The sequence below is a fragment of the Anser cygnoides genome, chromosome 3 (genome assembly GCF_040182565.1).
Source record: "Anser cygnoides isolate HZ-2024a breed goose chromosome 3, Taihu_goose_T2T_genome, whole genome shotgun sequence".
NCBI classification, from domain to species: Eukaryota; Metazoa; Chordata; class Aves; order Anseriformes; family Anatidae; genus Anser; species Anser cygnoides.
The window spans coordinates 6,977,798-7,002,577 of NC_089875.1; the positions used below are offsets into that span (position 1 = coordinate 6,977,798).

Here is a 24,780-nt window from a genome sequence, read left to right on the forward strand (position 1 = left end):
CTTTGTAACAATTAGCATTGTCAATTTCAAGGGAATATAAAGGAAAATTTGAAATAAATTCATTTTAAAGCTGCTTATTTATCTGCTGTCTTTGACTTATTTTCCCCATCCTAATGACATTACTTTATTTCTATTGCAATTCCCCTTCTTTTTATAGTTAGTGTGCATGTACTGCAGGCAAAATTTTACTTTCAGAAAATGGTTATTAGTGATTTTTGTCCTTTTTGCCTTTTTTCCTGAGAAAAGCAATTCTGTGTATGACTGTATAGGGACAGAGTTGGACTGATCCTGGGGAAGTCAATTTTTTGACACATTCGGTGTTGTAGAATTACTTGATTCCAAATAAGGTATAATGTGTTTTACCATATTTTTAAAAGATTGATAACGATATTCAGAGCATTTCCAGCCAGGTCTACAACTGTGCCTAAATGTAACCTCTAGCTGTGTTCCAAGAATAATTTTAATTATATACAATATGTTTTCCATTTCATAAACTTCTACTGCCATTTTCAAAAATGTAAGTAAATAAATACAAGCATTTACAGTATGTCTTAAGTTCGCAAAGATTTGTTTAAAGTGTGGTTCCCCATAACAAATGCTAGCTTTCTTCTGTATGGGTCTGTTCTTGGTTCCATTGTATATCATTTCTTTCTTGGATAATATAAAGGGGTTGCGGTTATTTTTTCTTTACTTTTTATCTTGTAGTCAGTAAAGCTTTAGGGGGGTGATTTGAAGATCCTAATAGCTTTATAAATATTGCTAATTTTGAGTACTGCGAGAAATGAATCTTTTTAGGATTACAGTATTAGTTTTCTTCATAGGTACTTAAGAATAACTTTGTTCTTACTGGCATGTGCTTACATTTCTAAGTGGTAATCTGTTATGATCTGTGATAAAGTTCAAATGGCTTTATCTTCTTCCTGTTCAGGGTGTTGAAAGCTCAGTCTGATCACAGATCAAGACACGAAGGTCAGTGCTGCAAATTATTTGTATGCTATGAACTAATAATATTGAAAACATATCGAAGATAACAGGTTATGTGTTTGATTTATTCCACCGTTAGTATGCTATAAAATAGTGTATCTTGATAGCTTTAGGGCTGTTACAATCTGAGTGCTAAAACACAGAGGGGTCCTAAAAGACTTGCATGGCTTTCCTTCTCTGGTAATTATTTATATGATTGAAGTTTTGTACGGTAGCTATGCCTTCATCTCCAGAATAGCTGTTTTTGATAGGAAAACCAGCAGTATTCTTTTCTGAAGAGCAGAAGATATATGTAGCACCATAATATAGTCACCAACAGTCACCTTTATTCAGGTTTAGAAAAATAATTCTGGGCCCAGAATTCCTTGGAGATCCCCAGTTCAGCCTTCCTGGGGAGGATTCCTACAAAAGGTCTAAGTGGCCTGTGTCAGGTTAGGTTTGTATGAGAGTAATTGCCAAAAGTACAGCATAGGTGTGCATAAATATAGGTAGGTCTCCTAAGCTTGTGCATTGCCTTTGGTTTTTTTTCACTTTGTTCTGGCCTACAGATGTTCATGGCTATGAACCTGAATTCTCAGTATGCTATGCGTCACATACTAACCTCTTACTCTTGGCTGTTAAGAAGAAAAAAACTGATGTGCTAGTTAGTCCGGGGAAATGTTCATGTTAAGAGCTGATGCAACCCATCTCCAAAGTACCAGCTCACTACTTAGGAATGAGAGATGCAGAAAGGGGTTGTGCTCTGGATTTTGAGTATTTAGTCAAATTAAACTGATCAGTAGTACAATGATCAGTATTTAGTAAGCGTATTTGTGAAATTCTGAGCTGAGGTAGTGGCTTATGTGTCAATAAGGACTTAGTCTTGTACGTTAAGATAATTAAGGTAAATGTCGTTTGTGCTAGAACTATGCAACCCTTCAACCTAGAAAGCTTATTCTGTTAGAATTACGATACGATTTACTTTCATCTCATTTCCTATTAGTTACTCATTATTCAATGTGGCTCTTGGTGAGTTGGGCTCACTGCTGTTCCTCGGTGAAATCCAGTCTGGCAGACAGTGATCATTTGCAAGACTGGCTAAAGAAGCTTACCCTTCTTATTCCAGAGGTATGTTAAAGGAGAGGTTGTCACTAATTTGTGCATAATATGGAACGAGATTAAGTTTGGTTTCAAGCTTCCATTAATTTCAAATCATGTTGTTTCCTGCTAAAAGTAAGCAGGTTCTGACTCAGTTACTTGCAGTCCTGTTTAAGAAATAATCATTTGTAGTAAAAATACTGTGTAAGATGGCACATTTGTGGTTGAATGCAAACCAGTTTATAAACTCCCATCTTTGTTCTTAGCTTTTGTTTGAAGGTAATTCTTTTGTTGTAATTTGTTGGAAATTCTGGATGATGCCCTCTAACATGGATTAATCTAAATATACTTCTGCCATTGTGTTATTTTTTCAGCTGTACTTTTTATCACAAAATGGGGTGAATAAGAGTTGAAATAAACATGTCATCAATCTTTGTCTAGCTTTAAGTAAATTTTTTTTCTAATGTAAGACAAACCTGGAAATTGCATAATATGCACGATGGATTATTTATTTATTTATTTGCTATCTATTGCTTAAAGGTGCAATATGGACACAATGAGGTGACTGTTATTATCGGTTAATTATTACTCAACCACAGAAAAAACATATGTACTGTCTCCATTTAAAAACACTGGAACTAAATGAGCTCAAACTTCTGAAGCTGAATTAGAGATAGTCTAGATTTTTTTTCATAGGAATAAAAGAAAATAATTTTTCTAGTGAAATTAAATTAACCATATAGTTTCATATGCGTAAGTATAGGTTCCAGCATCATATATATGTTCCTACTTTGCCCAGATGTGGTATTTTGGGAGCTGGCTGTAGTCTTTACTATAGAAAATATGTAACTTGGGAGACAAGGCTTTTTTGTTACAAGGGTATCTTCAGCATAGGTGTTTTTAGACATATTCTGCCTTGATAAACTGGTAGACGTTATGAGAGGAACTTAAATATGTATATATGAAAGGAAAGTCAAAAAAGAAAAAAATTAAATAATGTGTGCAATAATTTTATTTATTTATTTTTCACACAGACTGCTGTTCGCCATGAGTCATGCAATGGTTTATACAAGTTATCTCTCTCTGGTCTCGATGGGGGAGACTCAATTAATCGGTCCTTTCTGCTGCTGGCTGCATCAACATTATTAAAATTTCTTCCTGATGCTCAAGCTCTGAAACCTATTCGGGTAAGAACTTAAGAAATTACAAGACTTTATTAAAGATATATTTTAACTTACTTCTGTTAATATAAAGGAGAAAAATGGTAGCACGTACCATCATTATGTGTGACATACTGTTTCTGATCCGCTAAGATGTTAAGACCTTTGGTTTAGACGATTCGAGAAGCTTCACAGAAGTTATAGCTGTGATGCTAAAGTAATTGATACCTTGCCAGTGCTTGGAGAAAAGTAGAAAATAGCATTTTGAAAGTGTTGTGGTTCTGGAATTTTAGCATCCACATAAGATGCTGTTAAGGAATAACAGTTGTGTTTTCAGTAAATGCCCCATCTTCCCTTTTAAATGTAGGCAAGTCCATAAATAAATCAGTAAATAGTTTTATATTTGTATTTGTTGTTGCAGGTAAGCATTAGTGTTCCCCAGTCAGTTGTTTCTGTTTTTCTCTTGGGGTATTATTGTCCTCACAGTTTCACTAAATAGAAGAGATTCTAGGGATGGTGCCAAAGCTACTTTCACACTGTTAATGTATGGAGATTAATAGAGATGGTTTGAACTAACCTGGATGATTTTGCCTAAAGTCAATTAGGAATTGTAGACATACCAATGCATATCAGAGAAGGCTATGCTCACTTCAGCTACTGTAGATCTGAAGAAGACCACTTGTATGGCTGTGAAGCGTGAACCTTGATTTGGGGGAGATTCTGAGAAAGAAAAAAAAAAAGGTTGCATTAAAACAATCTGCAGAAGATTTGCATTATTTGACTAGTTTTCAGAAGAGTTCAAAATGGGATTTTTACTAACACATGTTGAACTGATATTCATGCAAATTTTCTTTTGCTTTGCCCAGTCTAATATTGAAAATTTTGCAATTTGCAGTTCCGAGTACAGATTTAATACTATTGTAAATTTTATAAGGTTCTGGCACATCATCCTGACAGTCTTTCAAGAGAATGAATAAGTATTTCAGAAGAAAAACAGAACATGCAGTGTTACCATTGTAAAATTCATTGTTCTTGTAAGGAGCTTATCTTAAATAGGGGCATGTAGAAAGTAATGTTCTTGTAACCTTGCATTTAATGCACTGCTTTAATACAGTTATTATTACAGTTAACAAAAGCAATTTTTTCTTTTTTTTCTCAGATGGAGGATTATGAAGAAGAACCAGTGCTACGACCAGGTTGTAAGGAATATTTTTGGTTGCTGTGCAAACTGATTGATAACATACATGTCAAAGATGCAAGTCAGGTATGTTTTACTTTGCAGTCATAAAAATGTTTGTGTTTTTAAATATCTGTATTTATATAACTTTTTTCATTGAGCGTGAGACAATTTTACTTAATATATAGTGAACTGCTACAAACTGCTCTCGGAGCATTCCCTTCTCTTGACTTTTGCCGCTGCTTGGTGTTTTTAGTAGCTCATGGTCAAAGGAAGCTTCAGATACACACCCTGTAGAGTCAAGAAGGGAGGGTACATATAATGCACAAATAGAGGGGGCTATGTGAAGTTAAGAGACATGAGTATTGGAATCATTTAGGAAAGATTGACTCTTGGTAATTTCAGTGAAGGAGGAGGTGAGCAAATATCTGACATTAACTGAAAGAGATGAGAAAAAAAAATCAGCAGCCAATTAGCACAGGTCAGAAAAAATATTCACCCTTTTGAAACATCCCAAAAGGGTTAAAATTAACTTTTTAGGCACCTTCTGCAACTATGTCTGCTGGCTGGACGTGCTACGTAAGTGTCTCTAGTTTATTTTCAGTGCCCTGGCAGGAGTGTGGGAAGGGAAGGAAGATAAAGCTGTAAACCTTATTTCTGTAGTGTTGAAAAAAATCTTGTCTCCTAACACCTGATGGTCCCAGTAGAGGCAAAAATTTTGGCTCCTCCATCTTTCTTCCACTCAGTTTCCTGCCATTTCCATTTTATTAATTGAGTCTCTCAGCTAGGCTACAGTTTTGCATAGTTCTTCTGCATGTTGCTTTCAAGCTTCTAATGACAAGCTTCTGTGTGTTCCTGTGAGAAATAACAGTTAAATATTTAAAATAGTAGTATTCAATTTTTTCAACATGATAGAGATAATATATTTTTGGGATCTGGAATTGAAAGAATAACTGTTACTTTATTTGAACTGTACATCATTGATTTTAAAAAACAGTTTTATCACATTTATAAAAATGTATTAAAATACTGTTGCAAGAACGTTTGAAAGAGTTTTAATTGTTCCTGTTTCTTTGTGTACTATAGCAAATTTCCATCCAAAAGAATAACCATAGTTTCAGGCTGGACTTCTAATTCATGACGTACATAATTTTTTTCCATTTATATACCACTTTCTTTTTTTTTTAATCAGACCACACTCCTTGATTTAGATGCACTAGCAAGACATCTTGCTGACTGCATTCGGAGGTAAGGTTTAGTAAAGTAATTCCATCTGTAAGTTGCATTAAATTTATTGTTAGTGGGACAGACAGAGTTTTAACATTTCTTTTATATGTATGTATATATATAGCAGAGAAATCCTTGACCATCAAGACGGTAATATAGAAGATGATGGACTTACAGGACTGCTTCGCCTTGCAACAAGTGTTATTAAGCACAAACCACCTTTTAAATTTTCTCGTGAAGGGCAGGTAAGAAAAGGACCCTGACAGAGATCAAGACAAGGTCATATCTTTTTACTGTACTTTCTTCATTACACCTTTTTACCTAATATTTTGATTGCAGGGCTCAATACATGAGAGTATGTCATATTTCTAGCCCTGGGTGATTGATGAAAACATGTCACATTCCTTAATTGATAAGTAGTATGTACAGTCCCTTCCCTTTCTAACAATATTTAACTTCAGGATAAAGTTCTTACATCCTAGAGATTTTATTTATTTTCATTTCTTATGTCTGATTTTTTTCAGAACGGATCAGTATTAACTACTTTAAAATTTTTTAACAACAGCTGCTTTTTGACTGTATCCTGGGACAGTTGTGATCTAAAAGTAGCTTTTAAGCTCTATACCTACCCAGTGGCAGACACGTGTAAAAAGAATACTGCAGTTCACCTGTCCACAAAAAGATCCACATGATCTTTTTCTTCCCTGCTCCAACATGTCAGAATTCAATCAGACAGTGCAAATACAAGATTAAGAGTATTAATCGGAAAATGATAGATCCAGATCTCTGACATTACTTCTTTTCTAGTCTATGAGACTGCATTTTAGGGTGGCTGGTGTGCTAGGACACCTATTTGAACACCTATTTGAAAAGGCTGCACCACAGCACGAAGCTGTAGCCAATAGCACAGTCCAAAACTCCACATACTGGATACAGCTGGTCTGCTGATGAGCTGTAACCATCACCTGGCAAATATGGTTAGGAATGGAAACCAGTCAGATTGCTGCCCCATGAGCACTTGTGGTGCAGAGTTACTACCAAGAAAGCAGGTATCCATTTAATTTTAATTTCATGCATAGTGGGATTAAAATATAACTCCAAAGCGTGGAGAAATCTGGAAGAGCTTTCATTAACTATTTTGGCCAGGAGGAGATATTATTATTAATAATAATATCATATAATATACCCTCAATATTATTCAGACATAGACATGTGACTGTATTTATAATATTTCATAATATTTCATATTAGTGCTATAGGAATTTCTCTATACATTGGAAAAAGACTTTTTTTATGGTGTTTTTTTTGTTTGCTCTGCAGGAGGCTATCTTTGGAAATATTTAGATTTTATTTAGATTTTACTGCAGCCTGACCTTTTAACATAGGGAAATCCAAGAAGAACATTTCTTTAATTACAGTCTAGAAGTTACAGAACGAAATATAATAGTTGTACTGGTAGCTGTACTTTACAAATGGGAGAGAATTCTATCCCTAAAAAAAATTGAAGAAGAAATCATGTAGGGAAAAGACAAAATGAAGATTCTGCAGAGGTAAAGGATAGAGGGTTTATTGTCTGATCGTGTAGACTACTGCAATGATACACTACTAATATGATTTAATTACAATTTGTTAAGATTGCAGCCATTTTGTTGATGCAGTGAAGTGTAGGAAGTAGATCATGTCATTGGGCCTGGGCATAAAGGTTTTGAATGAATTGCTGATTGTCTAAGGGATTTTGCTGAAATACCGATTTCTAAATCAGTTAAATTTCTTCTTTCACGTTCTGTCATTATACCACTTGGATGACTAATTAGTAATGTTCACTTAGTAGCTGACAGGCTGACGAAAGCCTTTCACCATCCTGTACTTCTATGAACATGCTATAGCTTCTGGAAGAATATGACTACCTTTTCCTACAGACCTAGATAGATTTTGATTTCTTGTTGTCTTAATATTTTACATTTGTTATAATTTTATTGAATTAAGTTGACAAAACAGTACAAAGGTACTGAATTTTAGACGTACGCGACTCCACTTTTTAGTGTATTAATCTGGAAAGAGAAATATAAATAACAATGTGTTACGGGTCTGTCATGCAAAGGCAACATGACTTGGTACAGCTGTGCTGTATGCCTTTTATAGTTCAGTTAATATTCCAACTGAGTAACAATACCCACATATACTTGCAGTACATATGATACATAAATCAGTGCATGTTTTATGGTTAATTAGTGATTCATAAAACTCAGACTAGTGGAGTGATTATGTACTATGAGAAACCAGTCTTAAATTTATTAAAAAATACATGTGCATGGTTTGTCAAATTGAATTATCAGTCATGAATCAAGCATAATTTGTCATTCTTTTTCACTGGACATGTTTCTCTTTAGGCTCTAATATAAATAAAATTGTTGAAATTTGCAATTTAAAACTTGTATACGAGTTAGAAAGTTCTATACATGATAGAGGTCCAGGAAGTATACAGAAATTGCTAGAGGATTGGAAGAACATGACTGTTTTTTAAGAATGTGTTCAAACTGCTAAACCTGCTGATGGAATTGTTTTACAGGAGTTTCTGAGAGACATCTTCAATCTTCTGTTCTTGCTGCCAAGTTTAAAAGATAGACAGCAGCCAAAATGCAAGTCACATTCTTCAAGGGCTGCAGCATATGACTTGTTGGTAGAAATGGTGAAGGGGTCCGTGGAAAACTACAGGCTGCTCCACAACTGGGTTATGGCACAACATATGCAGTGTAAGAACCTTCATACATATGTAGCTTTTGAGTATTTTGTGGAAAATTAGTCCTTTTGTATTTTCTGTTCATTTTGGTTGTTTTGAATTTTTGGATTTATCAAGTTCAGTAAAGTAAATGGAAGGGTAGCCATTATATGGACTCCTTCTGAAGACTGCATGTTTGCAACAGGATTGCTAGCCACCGTTGTGAACAGCACTGCAATTGTGGAGTTTGCTTTTCCTCCTGAAGTACACCATAAGTGTCTTCATTTAATAACTGGCTAAAAATAAATAAGCATACATGTTAAGAATGCATAGGTAGGAACAAGGAAAATCAAAAAGGACATTGCATACTTTTTGGCTTAATCTGGATAGCCACACTTTCCAAATGTAGTGATAAAGACAGACATTGGTCCCACTAACAGTACTTTTAAAATTACCTTTGTAGCTCTGCTAGTTATCCGGCATCACTTAAAGAAGTGTCACAGAGCAGATGTATGCATCTGTTGTTCACCTAGCAAAAGAGAGAAATTAATCACATGTGTAATTTTCTGATCATCTGTTCTTAAATTCTACCTACTTAAAGGATGCGGCCCTCTCAGATGACACCAATACATAGATAGCATTGTTAGAGTGGATTTTACATGCTTCATTAGCTTGTGCTGCTTTGCCTTTTTACATGAAGAAATATGAATTATTTATACCTAAACCAAGGTCCATAAACCACGCTGACTAAAGTATTGGCTCCTAACAGCTCTGTCATATTTTAGGAGTCTCTAATATCTCTGTAGTTGACTTTCAGTCTGTACCCAGATGTCTGCATACAGCACTAATACAATTTTGTTATGCCTCTTGGCTTTCATGCTTCCTGTTTTTTGGAAACTCAGTTCCTATGTAAAATATGTAAATTACCAAAATCTGAAGCCAGTTAATATTTTATCTTTGATTTGCAAATTCTTATTATGCATTTTAAGCTTGATAGATTTCCTTTTACATGTCCAGCTTACATTCTGGTAACCTGAAGATTTGTAATTTATTATAATCAATTGAATTGATTTAGTGCCTTTCAATTCAGGAAGCAAAAGAGAAATCTGATCTTAATGTTTTGAGTTCTGTAGTTGTATGCCTGAAGCCTTCTAAAAAAAAGCCTCTAAAATGTCATATGCTTAGGGAAAATATTATGAAGAATATGATGTATGAAAATACCTGATATTTGTGTGTGCTGTGAGTGCATCTGCTGCTGCTGAGCCTGTCAGTATCTCTCCAGGTGCAATCATCCATTTTTTTACAGTCACTATTTTTTAACTCCAAATCCCAGTAATTCAAGCTACTGAAATTTTCTGTAACATTTACCAGTTACTACGTTCTTCCAAATATTCTTCTCTAGATTGTTTGTTCCTTTCTGAGTTCTCCAGAATCATATGGTCCATGCTCCTTCTACATATTCAGTGTATTTCAGTTTCATGAATGTTAATCTTAATACAACTGGCAGAGTGCCGTTGTCTCTTTATGTGCTACTGACCACAGGACTTCTGATACCTCACTTGTTTTAAAGTCTTCTTATTCCACTGATGTGAATCAAAGACTCTTAAAACTGGATTTTTCCTCGTTGCTTATCTCTGTAATCTAACTAGTCTTTTAAAATCTTAGTCTTAGGCCTGTTGTGCCATTTTACTTAGGAGATGCATTAAGGAAAATGTTAGTAATTTCCATCCTGTCTTTGGTTTTAACATTTTGGTTTTGTGGTTCACTGGAGAAATTTTCGATCCTGCAACTTGTACAGTTGTCGTCATCTCATCTGACCAGTTGCTGTCTTTTCTACTCTACCCTTTTTTCTCTAACCCCTAACCGATTGAAGCCAGGATGCTCTTAAAAGATTGCTTTAATTTAGTGTAGCAATGTAAGGTACAGTTTTCAAAATGAAATCGTGTTTTTAAAGGATATGTAGTGTATTTTCCTTGGGACAAAAGAAAGGATTTTAGGGTTCTAATTAAAAATGAGATGTTAAGACTCTATTCAGGCAGTCATATAAAAACATACTACTGTGTACTGTTCTTCAGACTTGAGCTAGTAATGTAAAGTAGCTGTAGTAAAGTTTTAACTTCAGCATTTTTTGGAAAGTTTCCAGTAGTGTAGGTCTCTCTACTGACGGATGCAAAAAGATTAATGTGCGTGCTTTTTTCTGACTTGACAGCATTTACAGCCATATAGCATTTTGCTGTGTTGAACCAGGTGGTGAGATTTACCGTTGTGTACATCATTCCCAAACATACAATTGTAAATTCATTTTCCTTTAACTTTTTGGCTTCTCTTTCAGAAGATTTGATCTCTTCTCTTTAGTATGCCAGTCCGGTTCTTTGAGTGAGGAAGAGCATCTTAGCCAGTACTGTTAGTGGCTTAAACACCTTTATAGATAAGGTGCTGGCTTACATTGCCACCTGGTATGCAAGTATTGACCAGAAGGGATGTAATGTTCTACCAGCAATGTCCTTGTCCTCAGCAGAGGTGAATTGTCCTGTAAGACCATGTCCACAATTAAAAAAAAAAAAGAAAAAAGGTTAGAATGCATAAATTGATTGAAAGCAGGTGGAGGAAGAAACTTAGCTGTATAAAATGGGAAGGAAATAGTCTATAATTCAATGAAATGATGTCCCTCCTAAACCAGCACTCCTAAAGGAAACATGCAGTGTCTTCATGAATTTTCAGCAATTTTCAGGAAATTAACTGCTAAGAAGCTGATGTCAGCTGACTTTTGTCCTTGCTTTTCTCAACAGGGAGGGCTTACACTAAATGCAGACTTTGATCTTCCTGGAGACGGGATTTAGATACCCTCTATTATTCATAAAATTTATTGTAGGGTTTTGGGGTTTTGCTTTCTTTAAAGGCCAAAAATAATAAAAACATTCAGTTCAAGGGAGGAGAAAAAAGACCAGCTGCCTTGCTATCTGGGAAATTCTTTAAGATAATATCTGATGTTATGTTTGGAGCAGAAGCATGATCAGAAGGTGGAATAGAGAAAAATGCACAGTCATTGAGGGGAGAGAAATTAATTTTACTTAAAGTAGAATGTGACTGTTGCAAGTTTGGTTACAAGTTCCACATTTCTTCCTGAGAAAAGGCAGTTTTCTGTAATGACAAAGATGAATAATGAAGATAAGATGTAAATGAGGCCAAATTTACCTTTCTAGTTAAGATCCATATGGAAAAAGGAAAGCATTTACTATCACAATGAAGGTAGTCGCTTAAAAGTCCCAGGACAGAGAAAATAGGATCCTCCTGAGAAATTTCTTGTAGAATTTTTGAAAGCCCTTTGTCATATATAAGGGGGAGGAAGATACTCCAGCTATTCTCATGAAGTATAAAGAAGTCATCTGATTTCTCTGTAATTAACACTTGATGAGCCATAAGCAGAGCAATAGGTGTTGAGTCTTTACATCAGAAAGGGTGAATGAAGATGCTGCAATTTAAGGATTTTAGTTAGGTGAAGGAATTTTGTGTTCTTCTACCACGCTAATGACTTTCACTGGGAGTTTAAACGTTGAGGAGAGCTTTGTTTCAAGTGGCTGGTCAGGCCAATTTAACCAGGTAACGTTAGGTCATGCTGCTGAGATTTGTTAAAACATGAGAATTAAAACTCTTTCCTTCCCTACTTGAAGCTGCAGGGCTAATGGTAGTTTTGATGCCAATGCCAAAACGAAGATTACAATAATTATTTGTTGTGCAACAGAACATCCTGTGGGTCGGGTATCTGAGGATCTGTTTAGAGGATGCCAGATAGTTCCTTGAAATTATAGCAGGTAGTATGGATTTAGAAGAATACTTAATAAACCTTTAATCCTTGACAAAGTAATTAAGGCTTTAAAATTTGAATCTTGAGTCCACATAGCTTTCGTGGATTGTGAAAAAAAAAAAAAAGAAAAAAAAAAAGAAAGAAACCAAAAACCATGACACCTAGACTACTCTTCCCCCCCCCCTCCCTTTTTTTCTATATATCTGAACAGAGGTGCTGAATTACTTGTAGGTCGTTCTACATTTTTGGAGAATGACATCCTTGGGAATGAATAACTAAGTTATTGTAAGTTTTTGTGTCAAACCTCTTGCATACCAAGGAAGACAGGCTACAGTGAATATCTTTGTACACTAGATTAGCTCCTCTCTAATTTAGTGCCTGTGTCATCTAGTTGCTTCTGCAGGTCAAATAATTATTTTCCGATTCTATTCTCCTGTGTGAGATATGGAAAGGAAAGTCTGTCAGTGTCTAGAAGCAGTACGAATCACTTAAAAGTGGTTTGTGTAGTCTGGATGCCATCTTCTTGAGTGGCAGGTGAGAACTTTCCCATTCTTCCTATTTCTTGGCAGCCATTTCAGAGCAAGGCTTACTGAGAAGAGTCTGTCAGACTTGCTTAACTTGTCTAGTGCCATGCTGTTTATGAAATAGATTGTTATGTCTGGTGTAAAATAGAGAGGAATAGAAAACTTACAGGAAAAGAAAATGTCTTCTCAATCTGATTCTTTAGGCAATTCACTTCTTGCTTCCGCTATTTTTCTTACAGATTACAGATTTCTTTGGCTTTCAAGTGCAATAAGAAACATTCCTTTACCTCCTGTAAAAGCTGTTACCAAGTTTATTCAAGCTTATGTATGGCCAAGCACACTTACCTCTGATAAGCATCTACCTGTCTTTGGTATTGGTCAAAAAGATCTTTTGCTAGCATGGCGTCCATTATAGCAGATACCATTCTGAAACCAGCTTCTAAAAATAAAAGTCTTGCTTCACGTGGGGTTAGCTCTGATAGCAAATGTGTGTTTTGCTATGTGAAAAGAAGGCTCCCTAACTTAAATCCTTGGGTGCAGAGACTCTGCTTTGCTTTCTTTCAGTGTGACACAGCAGTGCACAGGAATGGGTAGGGGAAATGGCAAGTAATTTTGTGTGCTGGGGGAATGACAGGGGTACATTTGGGAGTCTGTAACTGTTGCACATTACCAGTTACCGGTACGTTGTCACTGCTACTGGTTTACGCAGTGTGAGTGTTGTGGGGGAACGAGCGTTCACTATGGTTGGCTAAAGAGCTGCTTTGGTTCCATTTTAATTAAAGCTTTTGCACAATTGTGTAACAGTAGCACTTATTAATATGCATAACGCAATGCATTTAATGGGAAAATAAGGTGGACAAAAAGAGAATTGAATGAAAGATGAGGGAAGGAAGCCAGACTAGAAGAAGAAAGAGCTAATAAACAGAGGGCTGGGGGAACAGCATTGCAGATTTAGAATGGTTTGGGTTGGAAGAGACCTTAAAGATCGTCTAATTCCAACCCCATAGAACGAGCAGGGCTAAGCTCTTAATTTAAGAAAGCTCACTTCGGCAGAAAGCCTGGGTTTTTAAAGCCTGTGCATCACTTTTCACATCACCTGTTAGCTGTCACTGGTCAGAAGACAGAATTCTAGATAATAGTGTAGATAACAGGGTTGCCATGAAGTTGCTACAGAACAAGAGTAATTTTTTTAAAATGCATTTCAGGATAGAATATTATGAAAATAACTTTCTTATTTATAAAAAATGTATAGCAACCACTGTTTAGAAAATGTGGATGCTCTTGATGTTCAGTTTTAAGGAAGAGGCCAGAAGACCATTCATTTCTCCATGTATGCTACCCCTAGATCAACTGCAGGAGCTGCCGCTTGCCATGAATAATGCACATCAGAGCACAGCATACTCTTGTAAAAGTACCAAATCATTGCAATCCAACGTAGTGTGTGCTGCCACACTTTGTTACCCAGAGATTGGAGATGAAATGCATGGAACTGTGTTTCAGGGTACCACCTCTCACTTTCTCAGGGGTCTGTCTCACCTTTGTAGAGGCATCTAGAAAGGCTGGCTCATGTATCCAGATACTGAAAATACTTACTTGATGTACCGATAATGCATTTTCTTAAAGAGCAGGTACAGTCTGGCTCATGTTTGAAAATACAGAATGCAGAAACAAGATGTATTTCATTAATGTAAGCATAAAGCTTTGAAATTCATTTATGTCTTTGGAAGTTATTAATGGAATGGATTTTTTGTGCATATGTGATACATACTTCTTCCAGCTTCCCATGCACCTTACAAGTGGGATTATTGGCCCCATGATGATGTTCGAGCTGAATGTAGATTTGTGGGTCTGACTAATCTTGGAGCAACTTGTTACTTGGCATCCACTATTCAGCAGCTCTATATGATACCAGAGGCCAGACAAGCAATCTTTACTGCAAAGGTATGGTTTGCAATCTTACGTTCTTTATTTGGAATTTTGTAAAAGTTTAAGTTTAGTTTAAAAAAAAGTTTTTAAAAAGTTTAATTAAAAATTAAAAGTTTATATTTTCATTTTTCCAATGAAAAGGCTGATAAAATATGGATTTACTTTTAGGACTTGTTTCTTGCTAAAGAATATTTCTTCAGGACTTTAGTTTGCTCTGTGTTTGGTTAAATTCTTCTCCTGATGTCTAAAGTGAAGAGATTTTTAAAAATACATATTTGTAATGCAATATGTTCTTAAGGTGGCATTATAACAGAGCATGTTCTCAAACTCATATTTCTGCTGCTGTCAAATAGATTGATTCAGGTTTGTTTTTATATGACTTGTCTGTTGTTTCTTATCTCCTAATCTGTCATTTTGTTAGAGTTAATGCCATCCTTCTTGAATGTTTATAAAGTCCTTGAGCATGCTACCAAAAGTACTGCAAGTCTTGTAAATTATCCATTGGGTAACTTTCAGAAATATTAACATTATTAATTCTAACTATTTGTTGTAACAGAGAAAGCTTCATTTTGGTCCTTGATATCAGTAGCTTACATATAACCTGTGAAACACCCTGACTGGCAGTGACATCACTGTTTTTTATTGTCACTTAATTGCAAGTAGAATTAGCAAAACATGAAAAAAAATAAAAAAAATAAAGTTAAAAAGGAAGCTGCTGGTCTACGAGTGAAATATACTGTGTACAGGATTGATCAGAACTCCCACCATGTATATGAATTAGAAAAAAGTATTCCAAAATTAGTACAGTCTTTTCTGATACTTCCCCAAAGTTCCTAGCTGCTGTACATTTTTAGAAAATACAGTTACCTTTTGCCACAGGTTTAATGTCATGCCAAAACATGAGCAGGAAGTGCTATGTATATGTGTAAAATAGTGAGTGTGCTGTGTATTCATCTATACAATTATTTTTCTTAATTGTCCATAATAAAGGTGGATTTTTTTAATTATTATTATTATTATTATCTTATTTTAAAAGGTGATTACTTCATCTTCTGAAGCCCTGCTTTTGGAACGTTATAAGCATAAAGGTTAACGTCTTTTTTTTTTTTTAATGAATTTCTTTTAGTATTCAGAAGATATGAAACACAAGACCACTCTACTCGAACTCCAGAAAATGTTTACATACTTAATGGTAGGTGCTGGTTGGTGTGAAAGAGGATGTTTTCTAATGTGCCCTATTTTTCTTTAAAAAAAAAAAAGGGGGAGGGGAAGAACAAAATACAAGAAAAATGTAGATACCATTCTGTATGTGAATTATTGACATTGTTCAAGACAGTTCACTGATGTTAAAAATGTGAAACATTTCTGAAAAGGTGATGATCTTTGCTGGGTCCCTTCTGACTCAGGATATTGTATGATTTTTAGTACGATACAGGAAATTTAAAAGAAAACTGTGGAGAGCTGAGTGTTTTTGTTCTTGGCACGGGCTTTTGTCAAAGAAAATCATAACCACTTTGAAGACAAATAGAGAAAAGGAATTTAAGCATGTAGTGCCTGACATGAATCATAGGAAAAATAAATCTAGGTATTTATGTAAGTATAAAATCACAAAGGAATATAAAATCGTACAAAGATCTATTATTATTAAAACCTTACAGAATGACTTAATTCCAAACCAGGTAACATTAACAGTGTCTTGTCACACATCGTTAAAAGCAAGTAGTATATATATCATTGTTTACAAGGACAAAGTTCCCTTTGCTGTAAGTTCTGCATCTCCAGTGTTAGCATTAGAATGGGTGATGTATTCTAAAGAAATGTTGTATAATGCAAGTTCTTTTCTCTGACTGAACACCTGCAATGGAGAACTAGACAGTGTAGTTTTATACAATACAGAAGTCTGAATGAGAATTAAGCGCTTGACAAGATCCACGTCATTACTGTTCAGAAATACATAAGGACAAACTGATGTTTGTCATACCATATTTTGTATCTGAAAATATATGCAAAAACTGGATGTGTCACATCTTCAGCCATGTTCTTTTAATAATGGTTCCTTTCATTAAGAATTATTTAAATTTTTTTTGCTAATAATATTTTATAATGAGTATTGTAATAATGATAGTTAAAAATTGCTTCACATTTTATCAGAGGCATTTGGGCACTTACACAACTTTGGTGCCTAAAAGGCACGTGGAGATACTGTATATAAAAGTATGTCCATTTTTAAAAAGACATTTATATAGCTATGTTCTGTATATCTGTGTAACTTAAAAGTACAAGGATTTGTGGTTGATTTGTTTTGCCTATTTTTCATTTATTTATTTTTACCTAAAGGAAAGTGAATGTAAGGCATACAATCCAAGGCCTTTCTGTAAAACCTATACCATGGATAAGCAGCCACTGAACACTGGAGAGCAGAAAGATATGACTGAATTCTTCACTGACCTGATAACAAAAATAGAAGAAATGTCTCCTGAACTGGTGAGTTACTGAGAGGGAGCAAAAGGGAGCTTGAAAAGTTACGGATTTGCTCAAATATCCTTGACAGAATTTATTAATTCATTCACAGAAAAATACAGTGAAAAGTTTGTTCGGAGGTGTTATTACAAACAATGTTGTTTCTTTGGTAAGTATTCTTTCCTTATCCTTATCTTTTCAAGATATTTTTTAACCTCTCCAAACAGTTATTTAATTGCTTTTCTCTTTCATTGCTATGATTCAGGACTGTGAGCATGTAAGTCAGACTGCTGAAGAGTTCTATACAGTAAGGTGCCAGGTGGCAGATATGAAGAATATTTATGTAAGTACTTCCAGACTGGGGTGGGTCAGATCACAACTGTAAAAGAATGCAGTCAATTATAAGAGACTTTACTGTACACTATTGTATATGCTGATGCTTTTTGTATCTGTACTCTAGTTTTGGTGTATTTCTGTGATGATATTAATAGGTAATTCAGTTGAACTGGTCTGTGTTCTCTATGCAACATGCTGTCAGCTATACTTTTGGAATTGACTAAAAAGTTACAGACAGTAATCATTACTTATGCCCTTCTGCGTTTAAAAGATGGTCATGCTTTATATGAGATTTGTAAATATCAAAAGATTTATATATATACATGTATTACTAAATTAATTTAAAACTTAAATAAAATCATTTTAGGTTATCTTTTTATACAAAACAATTATTAATCCTCACACTTGGAATTTGGATTTAGAGCACCTGAATTCTTTAGGACAGCTCAGAATATTGAGTACCATTTCTCCGAACTGGTTCCTGAAATTTGTGTTTGGGTTCTAGGAACTGGTCTTTCTGTAACAATCTCAAACTCTTCTCTTAGTTCAATTGCATACTTTTTCTGCAAACTTTCGGGTAGTTTTGACCACCTTAGTTTCATAGCTTACGGATAGATATGTTGATTAAACGTGCTGTAAGACTTAGAGAGAGGGTCTTGTAAAGCAGGCTATGTAAGCACAAGATTTAAATATCTAAGATAAACATAAGCTCCTTCTGTATTGTTTATGATATGTAGGAATCTCTTGATGAAGTAACTATTAAAGATACCTTGGAAGGTGATAACATGTATACATGTTCGCATTGTGGGAAGAAAGTGCGGGCTGAAAAAAGGTATGATTAAGAAGAATTAAGCGTTCCTAAGGTTGGTTTTTTTTTTTTGTAAATTACTGAAATTACTATTTGAATTAGAGTAATTCATTAGATGAAACAGGACCATGGTTTCATTGAGTTCACTAATGTGAAGGTCTGTGAGGATGTGATCCCTATACAAATGATTGTATAACTAAGAAATCGAATTTCCAAAACACAAACTATAAGATATCTTAGGAAAAGATCACCTAGACAGCAACGTGTTCAAGACCTTATTTATGTAAATAAAAAAAAGTAGAAATCAGTAACTTTTGAAATCTGTTACTTTTCCAGTTTTTAAAAGATCAAATTCTTTCAGAGTTTGTTCAGAATTTTTATTATTCATTATGCAGGATAATTGCTAAGGTTTCATGCATAGCCCTAAATTTCTTAGTCTAAAATTAGTAGTTCTATAATTGTTTCCATATTTTAAAAAGTCTACTAATAAATATAAAGATAAATTAAAATTTTTCATTGTCTCTTTATTGCAACTAACATAATTTAATTCTTAAGAGATGAAAAACCTTGCAGTTGTTTTTATAGCATGGGTGAAAGTAGCCTGTTAAAATAATTAATGTGAAGTTTATGAGATATAAAACAAGATACGTTCTAGGTTGAAACTTGTCAGCTACAGGGTAACAACTCCATCTAATGAGGGGATTTGCATTGGTAAATTCCTTCATGGCTCATATTACTATATCATTTTAGAAAGCTCTCACTCACGACAAGCAAATTTGATTTCTCCTCCAAGGCATAGTGACATGCTAAATGGAATTGTTCAGTAGGCTAAATCTGACCTTTCTGCTGCTGGTTACACTACCATGCTCTAAGACTTTTTGATTGCGGAATTTTATTTTTATGTGACTTTGTAACAGGTTTCCAATTTCATATTTGAATAAATGTGTTGAAAATCGTTGTGGAAACACAATTCAACCAAGCTTTTCATAAATCACAACTATTTTTAATCCTTCAGGGCATGTTTTAAGAAACTACCTCGTATCTTAAGCTTCAACACAATGAGATATACTTTCAATATGGTAACCATGATGAAGGAGAAGGTCAATACTCATTTTTCATTCCCTCTGCGTTTGGATATGACACCTTACACTGAGGATTTCCTCATGGGAAAAAATGACAGAAAAGAAGGTATGCCTCATAGAATGAATCGCGAAGTGGTTTTCTCTTTCGTGTTTGTACCATTTTCTGTATATATAATGTATGCAAACAAGTAGTGATTATTTTAAAGAAAATAAAATCAGTTTTAATTGACCTATATTTCCAAAGTCACATTTTCTTTAATACAAGAAAATTGGCCAATTATTTTTGTTTTCCCTTGCAGTTCACTTTGAATTATTCATTTTTAAAATATGGGAGATAACAAATAGTTGTATACAGCTTGTTACTAGCCTATTCTGATTTTGCTGAGTAATACTTGAAACAGAAAAGGGCTGACTGACTGCCATCATCAATAAGATGTGCTAACTTAGTTATTAGTTTTGATCTCTTCAGTAGTGATGCTTTGGAAAAAACTTCAACTGTTTCACAAGAGTTGGGATTTCTGTGCTCTTTGTTCTGAGTATGGACTTTCTGGCTGTCATTGTGCACTGATGAAAAGAAAAAATATAAAATGTTTTAAGCATAACTTCAGGAAATGTGTGTGTAAGACATACTAATGTTGAAGCTCAAGTGTTTATGAAATAATGAAATACTGTATTAAATTACTTAAGGTTTTAAGGAAGACGGTGAATATTTGAAAGAAACTGAGAGTTACGAGTATGATCTGATAGGCGTAACAGTTCATACAGGAACTGCAGATGGTGGACATTACTACAGCTTTATCAGAGATATAGTCAATCCCCATGCTTACAAAAACAACAAATGGTGAGTTATACAAAGCAAAATTGTATCATTTTGTATCTTTAAGTAACTAAAAACTGTTGACTTTGTCGATAACGTAGAAGCTATGCGCTGTAGGTTCTTCTCAAGAGCACAAGATTTTGGAATTTGCTAGGTATGCATATATCAATTTATAGATACGTTTTTGTCTGTTGTAGCAGTAATAGTTGTGGAGAGCCTTGGACGCAGGCATCGGGAGAGTACCAGGCTCATCTTACAGTGCAGCAAATACTTGATTCTTGGCATGAATATCAATGACTATTATATCTATTTCATTATATATGAACAGTAAGATTAAATAGATCATCCTTCATCATAAAATCAGGCTACCTTTGACAAGCATACAGCAGAATTAATGATTGTGGATTTCAGTCCTTTTCATTTTCTCCATTTTCAGTTATTTCAAACAACAATTTGAATTCTTCTTCCCTTTAAACTCCCTGCATCCTGTGTGCCACATAAGCTGTTACAATAAGTAGGTTCTCAAAATCTGTTCTTACTGTACTTTTTATATAGTGAATTGTTTTCACATCTTAATTTTATCAAGCTAGTGATCTTTCTTTCTTTCTAAGCCACCCTTACACCACCACCACCCTTTTTTTTTAACCTACAACATCACACTTCTAATTTGGGAACTTTTGCATACATTGGGCATACAGTGATTATGAGGATGGAGAAAAAATGGGGAGAAGTAGCCTGAGCAAGGGATGAGACACGGGCATGGGAAGGAGGATGGTCTTCCCAGGTGATGAAACAGAGCAGAGAACTCTCCCATTTGTATCTAGTTTCATAACTCAGATTCTCAGCTGAAGCCATGCATAGGAGATAAGATTTCTTCTCTTCTTGTTCTCTGTAATAGCTGGCTGGCACATTTTCGAAGTATTTTCAGCCAGTAGGCTAATCACTGCTCCAAAGGGAATCCGTAACACTGTACAGTGTTTCTTTGCACCATTCCAGTTTGAGTTATACTGATACGTGGGATGGTTCTCCTCTTCTTAATTTTGATTTCCACTTCACTCAGATTGAAAAACAAGAGGCAAATCTTTTTGGCTGCATTAGAACTTTATCTCTACCAGAGTCATGTTAGAAAAATGGGGAAAATAATGTGTTTCTTGAATAAAAAGGTAATATATTGTTAAAATGCTGACTTCCTGATTTTACTGAAAGAAAGTGACTTTTAGGATCGCTTTTGAGTTTGCTGTGGTTCAAACAAAATAGTAGGAATTAAGATAAATACTTAATCTGAAGAACAATTTTAAGTGCTTGTTAAACATTTGTTTGCCCTGAGAGACAAACAGCAGTTCTTTCAAAAGCTTACTCTTTTACAGGTATCTTTTCAATGATGCTGAAGTAAAACCATTTGATTCTGCCCAGCTTGCTTCAGAATGTTTTGGTGGAGAAATGACTGTAAGTTACGACTCTTGTTTTTGTCATGTTCAACCATTAGAATATCTGTTTTGAGGACTTTCATGAACGATTCCAAAGTGTTCACCTTTGGTTTTTCATCTGTTGTGAATGTATGAGAAACATACACAAGTTTTATATGACTGTTATTAAACTTTTGACATCTTTGTTGTGCAAGTGATACTTTATCTTATTTAGATCAGTTGTTCTTCCACTATTGATCTGCTCGAAGAGTCCCCCCTCTCCTTAGGGGAAGAAAGACTTTGCAGAGTGCTTGCAGGCTGGTGATTCAAGCTGTCTAGTTTTTCTACGCTATCTGTAGGACAGAAGTTGAGCCAACAAAGAAGGGTCCTAAATCCTTCCATACTGACTATCGTATCAATGAATTTGTGCATATGAATCCAAATCTTTATATGTGGTTTTGAAAGATAGGTGTCAGAAGCATAGCATAGGTACTATTAATGAATCAAAATGAATTAGTGAAGTCTGCAGTCTATAGTGAAGTATAAAGGCAAAATGCTGAAATTAAAAAAAAAACACCTTTGTTTTTTTAAACAGATTACATACACCTAGGTGCCAAAAAAGAAGAGGTATCAGTGAGATAGATGAGACAGGAACTTGTGTGAGAAGGTCAAAATATTCCATAGCAATTCTGAAAAATCAGAATAGGTCACCACAGAAGAAGAAAAAGACAGACTACTTTGAACAAGAAAGAAATTGTCAGCAACCTCTCTGCAACTATCTTGAAATAGTTCACATGCACATTTACATCAAATTGTCAGTAAATCATTTTAAAAAAATCATTAAAAAAGGTCACAATTAATGGTGTTATTTCTTCTTGACAGACAAAAACATATGATTCCGTTACTGATAAATTTATGGACTTCTCCTTTGAAAAGGTATTTCTCTTCTAAACACTTTCTATATGATCACATTTCTACTTTGATAATTTATCTCTCAAAGCAAAAATTATACAGATGTTTTTTTCTTCAAGACGCACAGTGCTTACATGCTGTTTTATAAACGGATGGAACCAGAGGAGGAAAATGGCAAAGACTACAAATTTGATGTTTCATCAGAACTGCTGGAGGTACAAGTTGATTTGTTTTAACACATCTTAAAATACTATAGGAAATCCTAAACAAATCAGGAATCTGAGTAAACACAGGAAAACAAGTATAATTTGAATCAGTAGGATGATAATCCTTTCATTTAGAAGAATGTTGTTGATAGAAAGTAATTTAAGATTTCCACAGTACATAAATTTCAGACACTTTCTCATTCTGTCCTGTGATTTTTAGTTCACATATCTAAGTAGCTTCCTATTTGTAGAAAATGGTAGATCATTTATTTTTATTTTTATGAGCACTTAGCAACATTTTCTTAATAGTTGCAGTAGTACAGGAAGTGTTCTTATTAACTGCCATCCTTTTTATCCTTCAGTTCCTCAGCAACTTAGTGCTTTCAGGAGGGATGTAAGTTAGTATAGTATAGTATACACTAAGAGTAGCTCCAGCTGCTTCTTTGCACTTCTCCTAGTGGGTTGCGTAATATAGTTAAACTGTGCTTATTACAAGGAAGCATCAGTCAAAAAAGGTTCCCTTCCTCCACATAGTCATGGAGAGAATAGCCTGGGTATGAATAAAAGGAGTAGGAGAAAAAAAAAAGCCACCAAGTACATCTCCCTGTTCTCCCCAGTGTTGACTGCTCTGACTGAGGATACCTGGTTATTAATATAAAGATACCATTTATCCTTTTATGGTCTGAGGAACTGGAAAAGACAACGTAGAGGAGCAGAGCATTATACGAGGGATCTCACTGCACTAAACATATCCGCAGTATGGGACTCACAAGTGATATTTCTCTTTTTATCATCTGAAAGGCCAGTCAGTTTCCCGGCCCCCTCTGGCCAGAAGTATTGCTTTATCATCTGTCACATGTTTGGTTCTTAACTTAAAAATACCCTTCATCATTAGCCAACAAATCAAATTGTGTTTTTTTATCTTTCAGTCTTGAAAATAATAACAGATTTTATCAGATTTAAAATTTAAAACTATTTTTACAAGGGAACGGGAACCTAGTGTGAAATCCTCTTCTGGTTAATGGTGGAGAATGAAATTTTACTCTCTAAGAATTTAGCAAGAGCTTACAGAGCTTATCAGGCTTTGGGTCAAAATTTAAACTGTTAGACTTACCTAGCTAGCTAAGCTGCTGGAATGTCTAATTGATCTCAATTAATGACAGGCTTAATGCTTAAAGAGATTTTATTTTTTTATACTATTGTAGATATCAAAGTATTGTCTTGAACTGCATTTCTTTATTAAGAAATTAAACCAATTCTGAAAATTTCAGCCTGAAAATGTAATACAGTTGCAAACATGAGATCACAGCAAGAAGGGAAGGTTCTGAACATCATTTAGCAGTCATATGGCAGGCAAAACTGTCATCTGCTATAGTATCAAGAAAACAACGTGGAGCTACTTCTTTAAAATAGAGGAAATGTTCCCAGAAATCATTTTTCATACAAAAAATGTTGGTTTCTTAACCACAGCAAGCGTTTAAGTATTCTTAAAATCATGCTTATGTAGTGAAATAAACTACTTTCTTGTACCTGATGTTAGCATTTTTTCTTCAGTGGATATGGCATGATAACATGCAGTTTCTTCAAGACAAGAACATTTTTGAACATACGTATTTTGGGTAAGTTTCTTTAAAAATGTAAATTAATGCTTCTTTTCTTTTGCAGATTTTCATTATTTATTTTAATTAACAAATAAAATTACTGACTCTAGGTTTATGTGGCAGTTGTGTAGTAGCATCCCAAGTACACTACCAGATCCAAAAGCAGTTTCCCTGATGACAGCAAAGGTAAATATTCCAAAAGTGTATTTTGCTTATTTTAAATGGACGTTTTAATTACATTTTAACTCAGGCATTCTGTGATTAATGGTGCTTTTTTTCCCCCCCCAGTTAAGCACTTCGTTTGTGCTAGAGACATTTATTCATTCAAAGGAAAAGGTATTCTATTTACTTGTAAATTCTCATTAAGTAGCTGCATGAATATAGTGAAAAGCATCTGTAGTTTTTCATTTTAAAAGTGTGATTTTGAGATGTAGTGAGTACAGTAGACAATACAAAAACATTTGAAGAGTGTCCTTCAACACACTCGTAATAAACACCACACAATGGAAAAAATGTGGAGATCAGGATTTAGCTTACTTTGCAGAGCATTGGG

At 34.7% G+C, this 24,780-nt stretch overlaps 1 protein-coding gene across 10 annotated transcripts in view; it reads left to right on the forward strand.

Moving 5' to 3' along the window:
• Positions 1-24,780, forward strand: part of USP34 (ubiquitin specific peptidase 34) — a 129,535-nt gene that overhangs the window by 78,291 nt on the left and 26,464 nt on the right. For 7 of the 10 annotated variants that reach the window (XM_066995343.1, XM_066995342.1, XM_066995340.1 and 4 more), the window contains 21 exons: positions 929-969; positions 1,967-2,091; positions 3,096-3,248; positions 4,381-4,485; positions 5,591-5,646; positions 5,750-5,870; positions 8,195-8,378; positions 14,451-14,614; positions 15,726-15,791; positions 16,937-17,083; positions 17,151-17,228; positions 17,325-17,402; positions 18,133-18,227; positions 19,219-19,391; positions 19,973-20,126; positions 21,470-21,548; positions 22,391-22,444; positions 22,540-22,635; positions 24,181-24,245; positions 24,338-24,413; positions 24,516-24,563. In XM_066995343.1, the coding sequence (XP_066851444.1) occupies positions 929-969; positions 1,967-2,091; positions 3,096-3,248; positions 4,381-4,485; positions 5,591-5,646; positions 5,750-5,870; positions 8,195-8,378; positions 14,451-14,614; positions 15,726-15,791; positions 16,937-17,083; positions 17,151-17,228; positions 17,325-17,402; positions 18,133-18,227; positions 19,219-19,391; positions 19,973-20,126; positions 21,470-21,548; positions 22,391-22,444; positions 22,540-22,635; positions 24,181-24,245; positions 24,338-24,413; positions 24,516-24,563 (2,158 nt within the window). The remainder of the gene's footprint in view (positions 1-928; positions 970-1,966; positions 2,092-3,095; positions 3,249-4,380; positions 4,486-5,590; positions 5,647-5,749; positions 5,871-8,194; positions 8,379-14,450; positions 14,615-15,725; positions 15,792-16,936; positions 17,084-17,150; positions 17,229-17,324; positions 17,403-18,132; positions 18,228-19,218; positions 19,392-19,972; positions 20,127-21,469; positions 21,549-22,390; positions 22,445-22,539; positions 22,636-24,180; positions 24,246-24,337; positions 24,414-24,515; positions 24,564-24,780) is intronic. The other 3 variants (XM_066995341.1, XM_066995345.1, XM_066995347.1) reach the window with 1 other exon arrangement.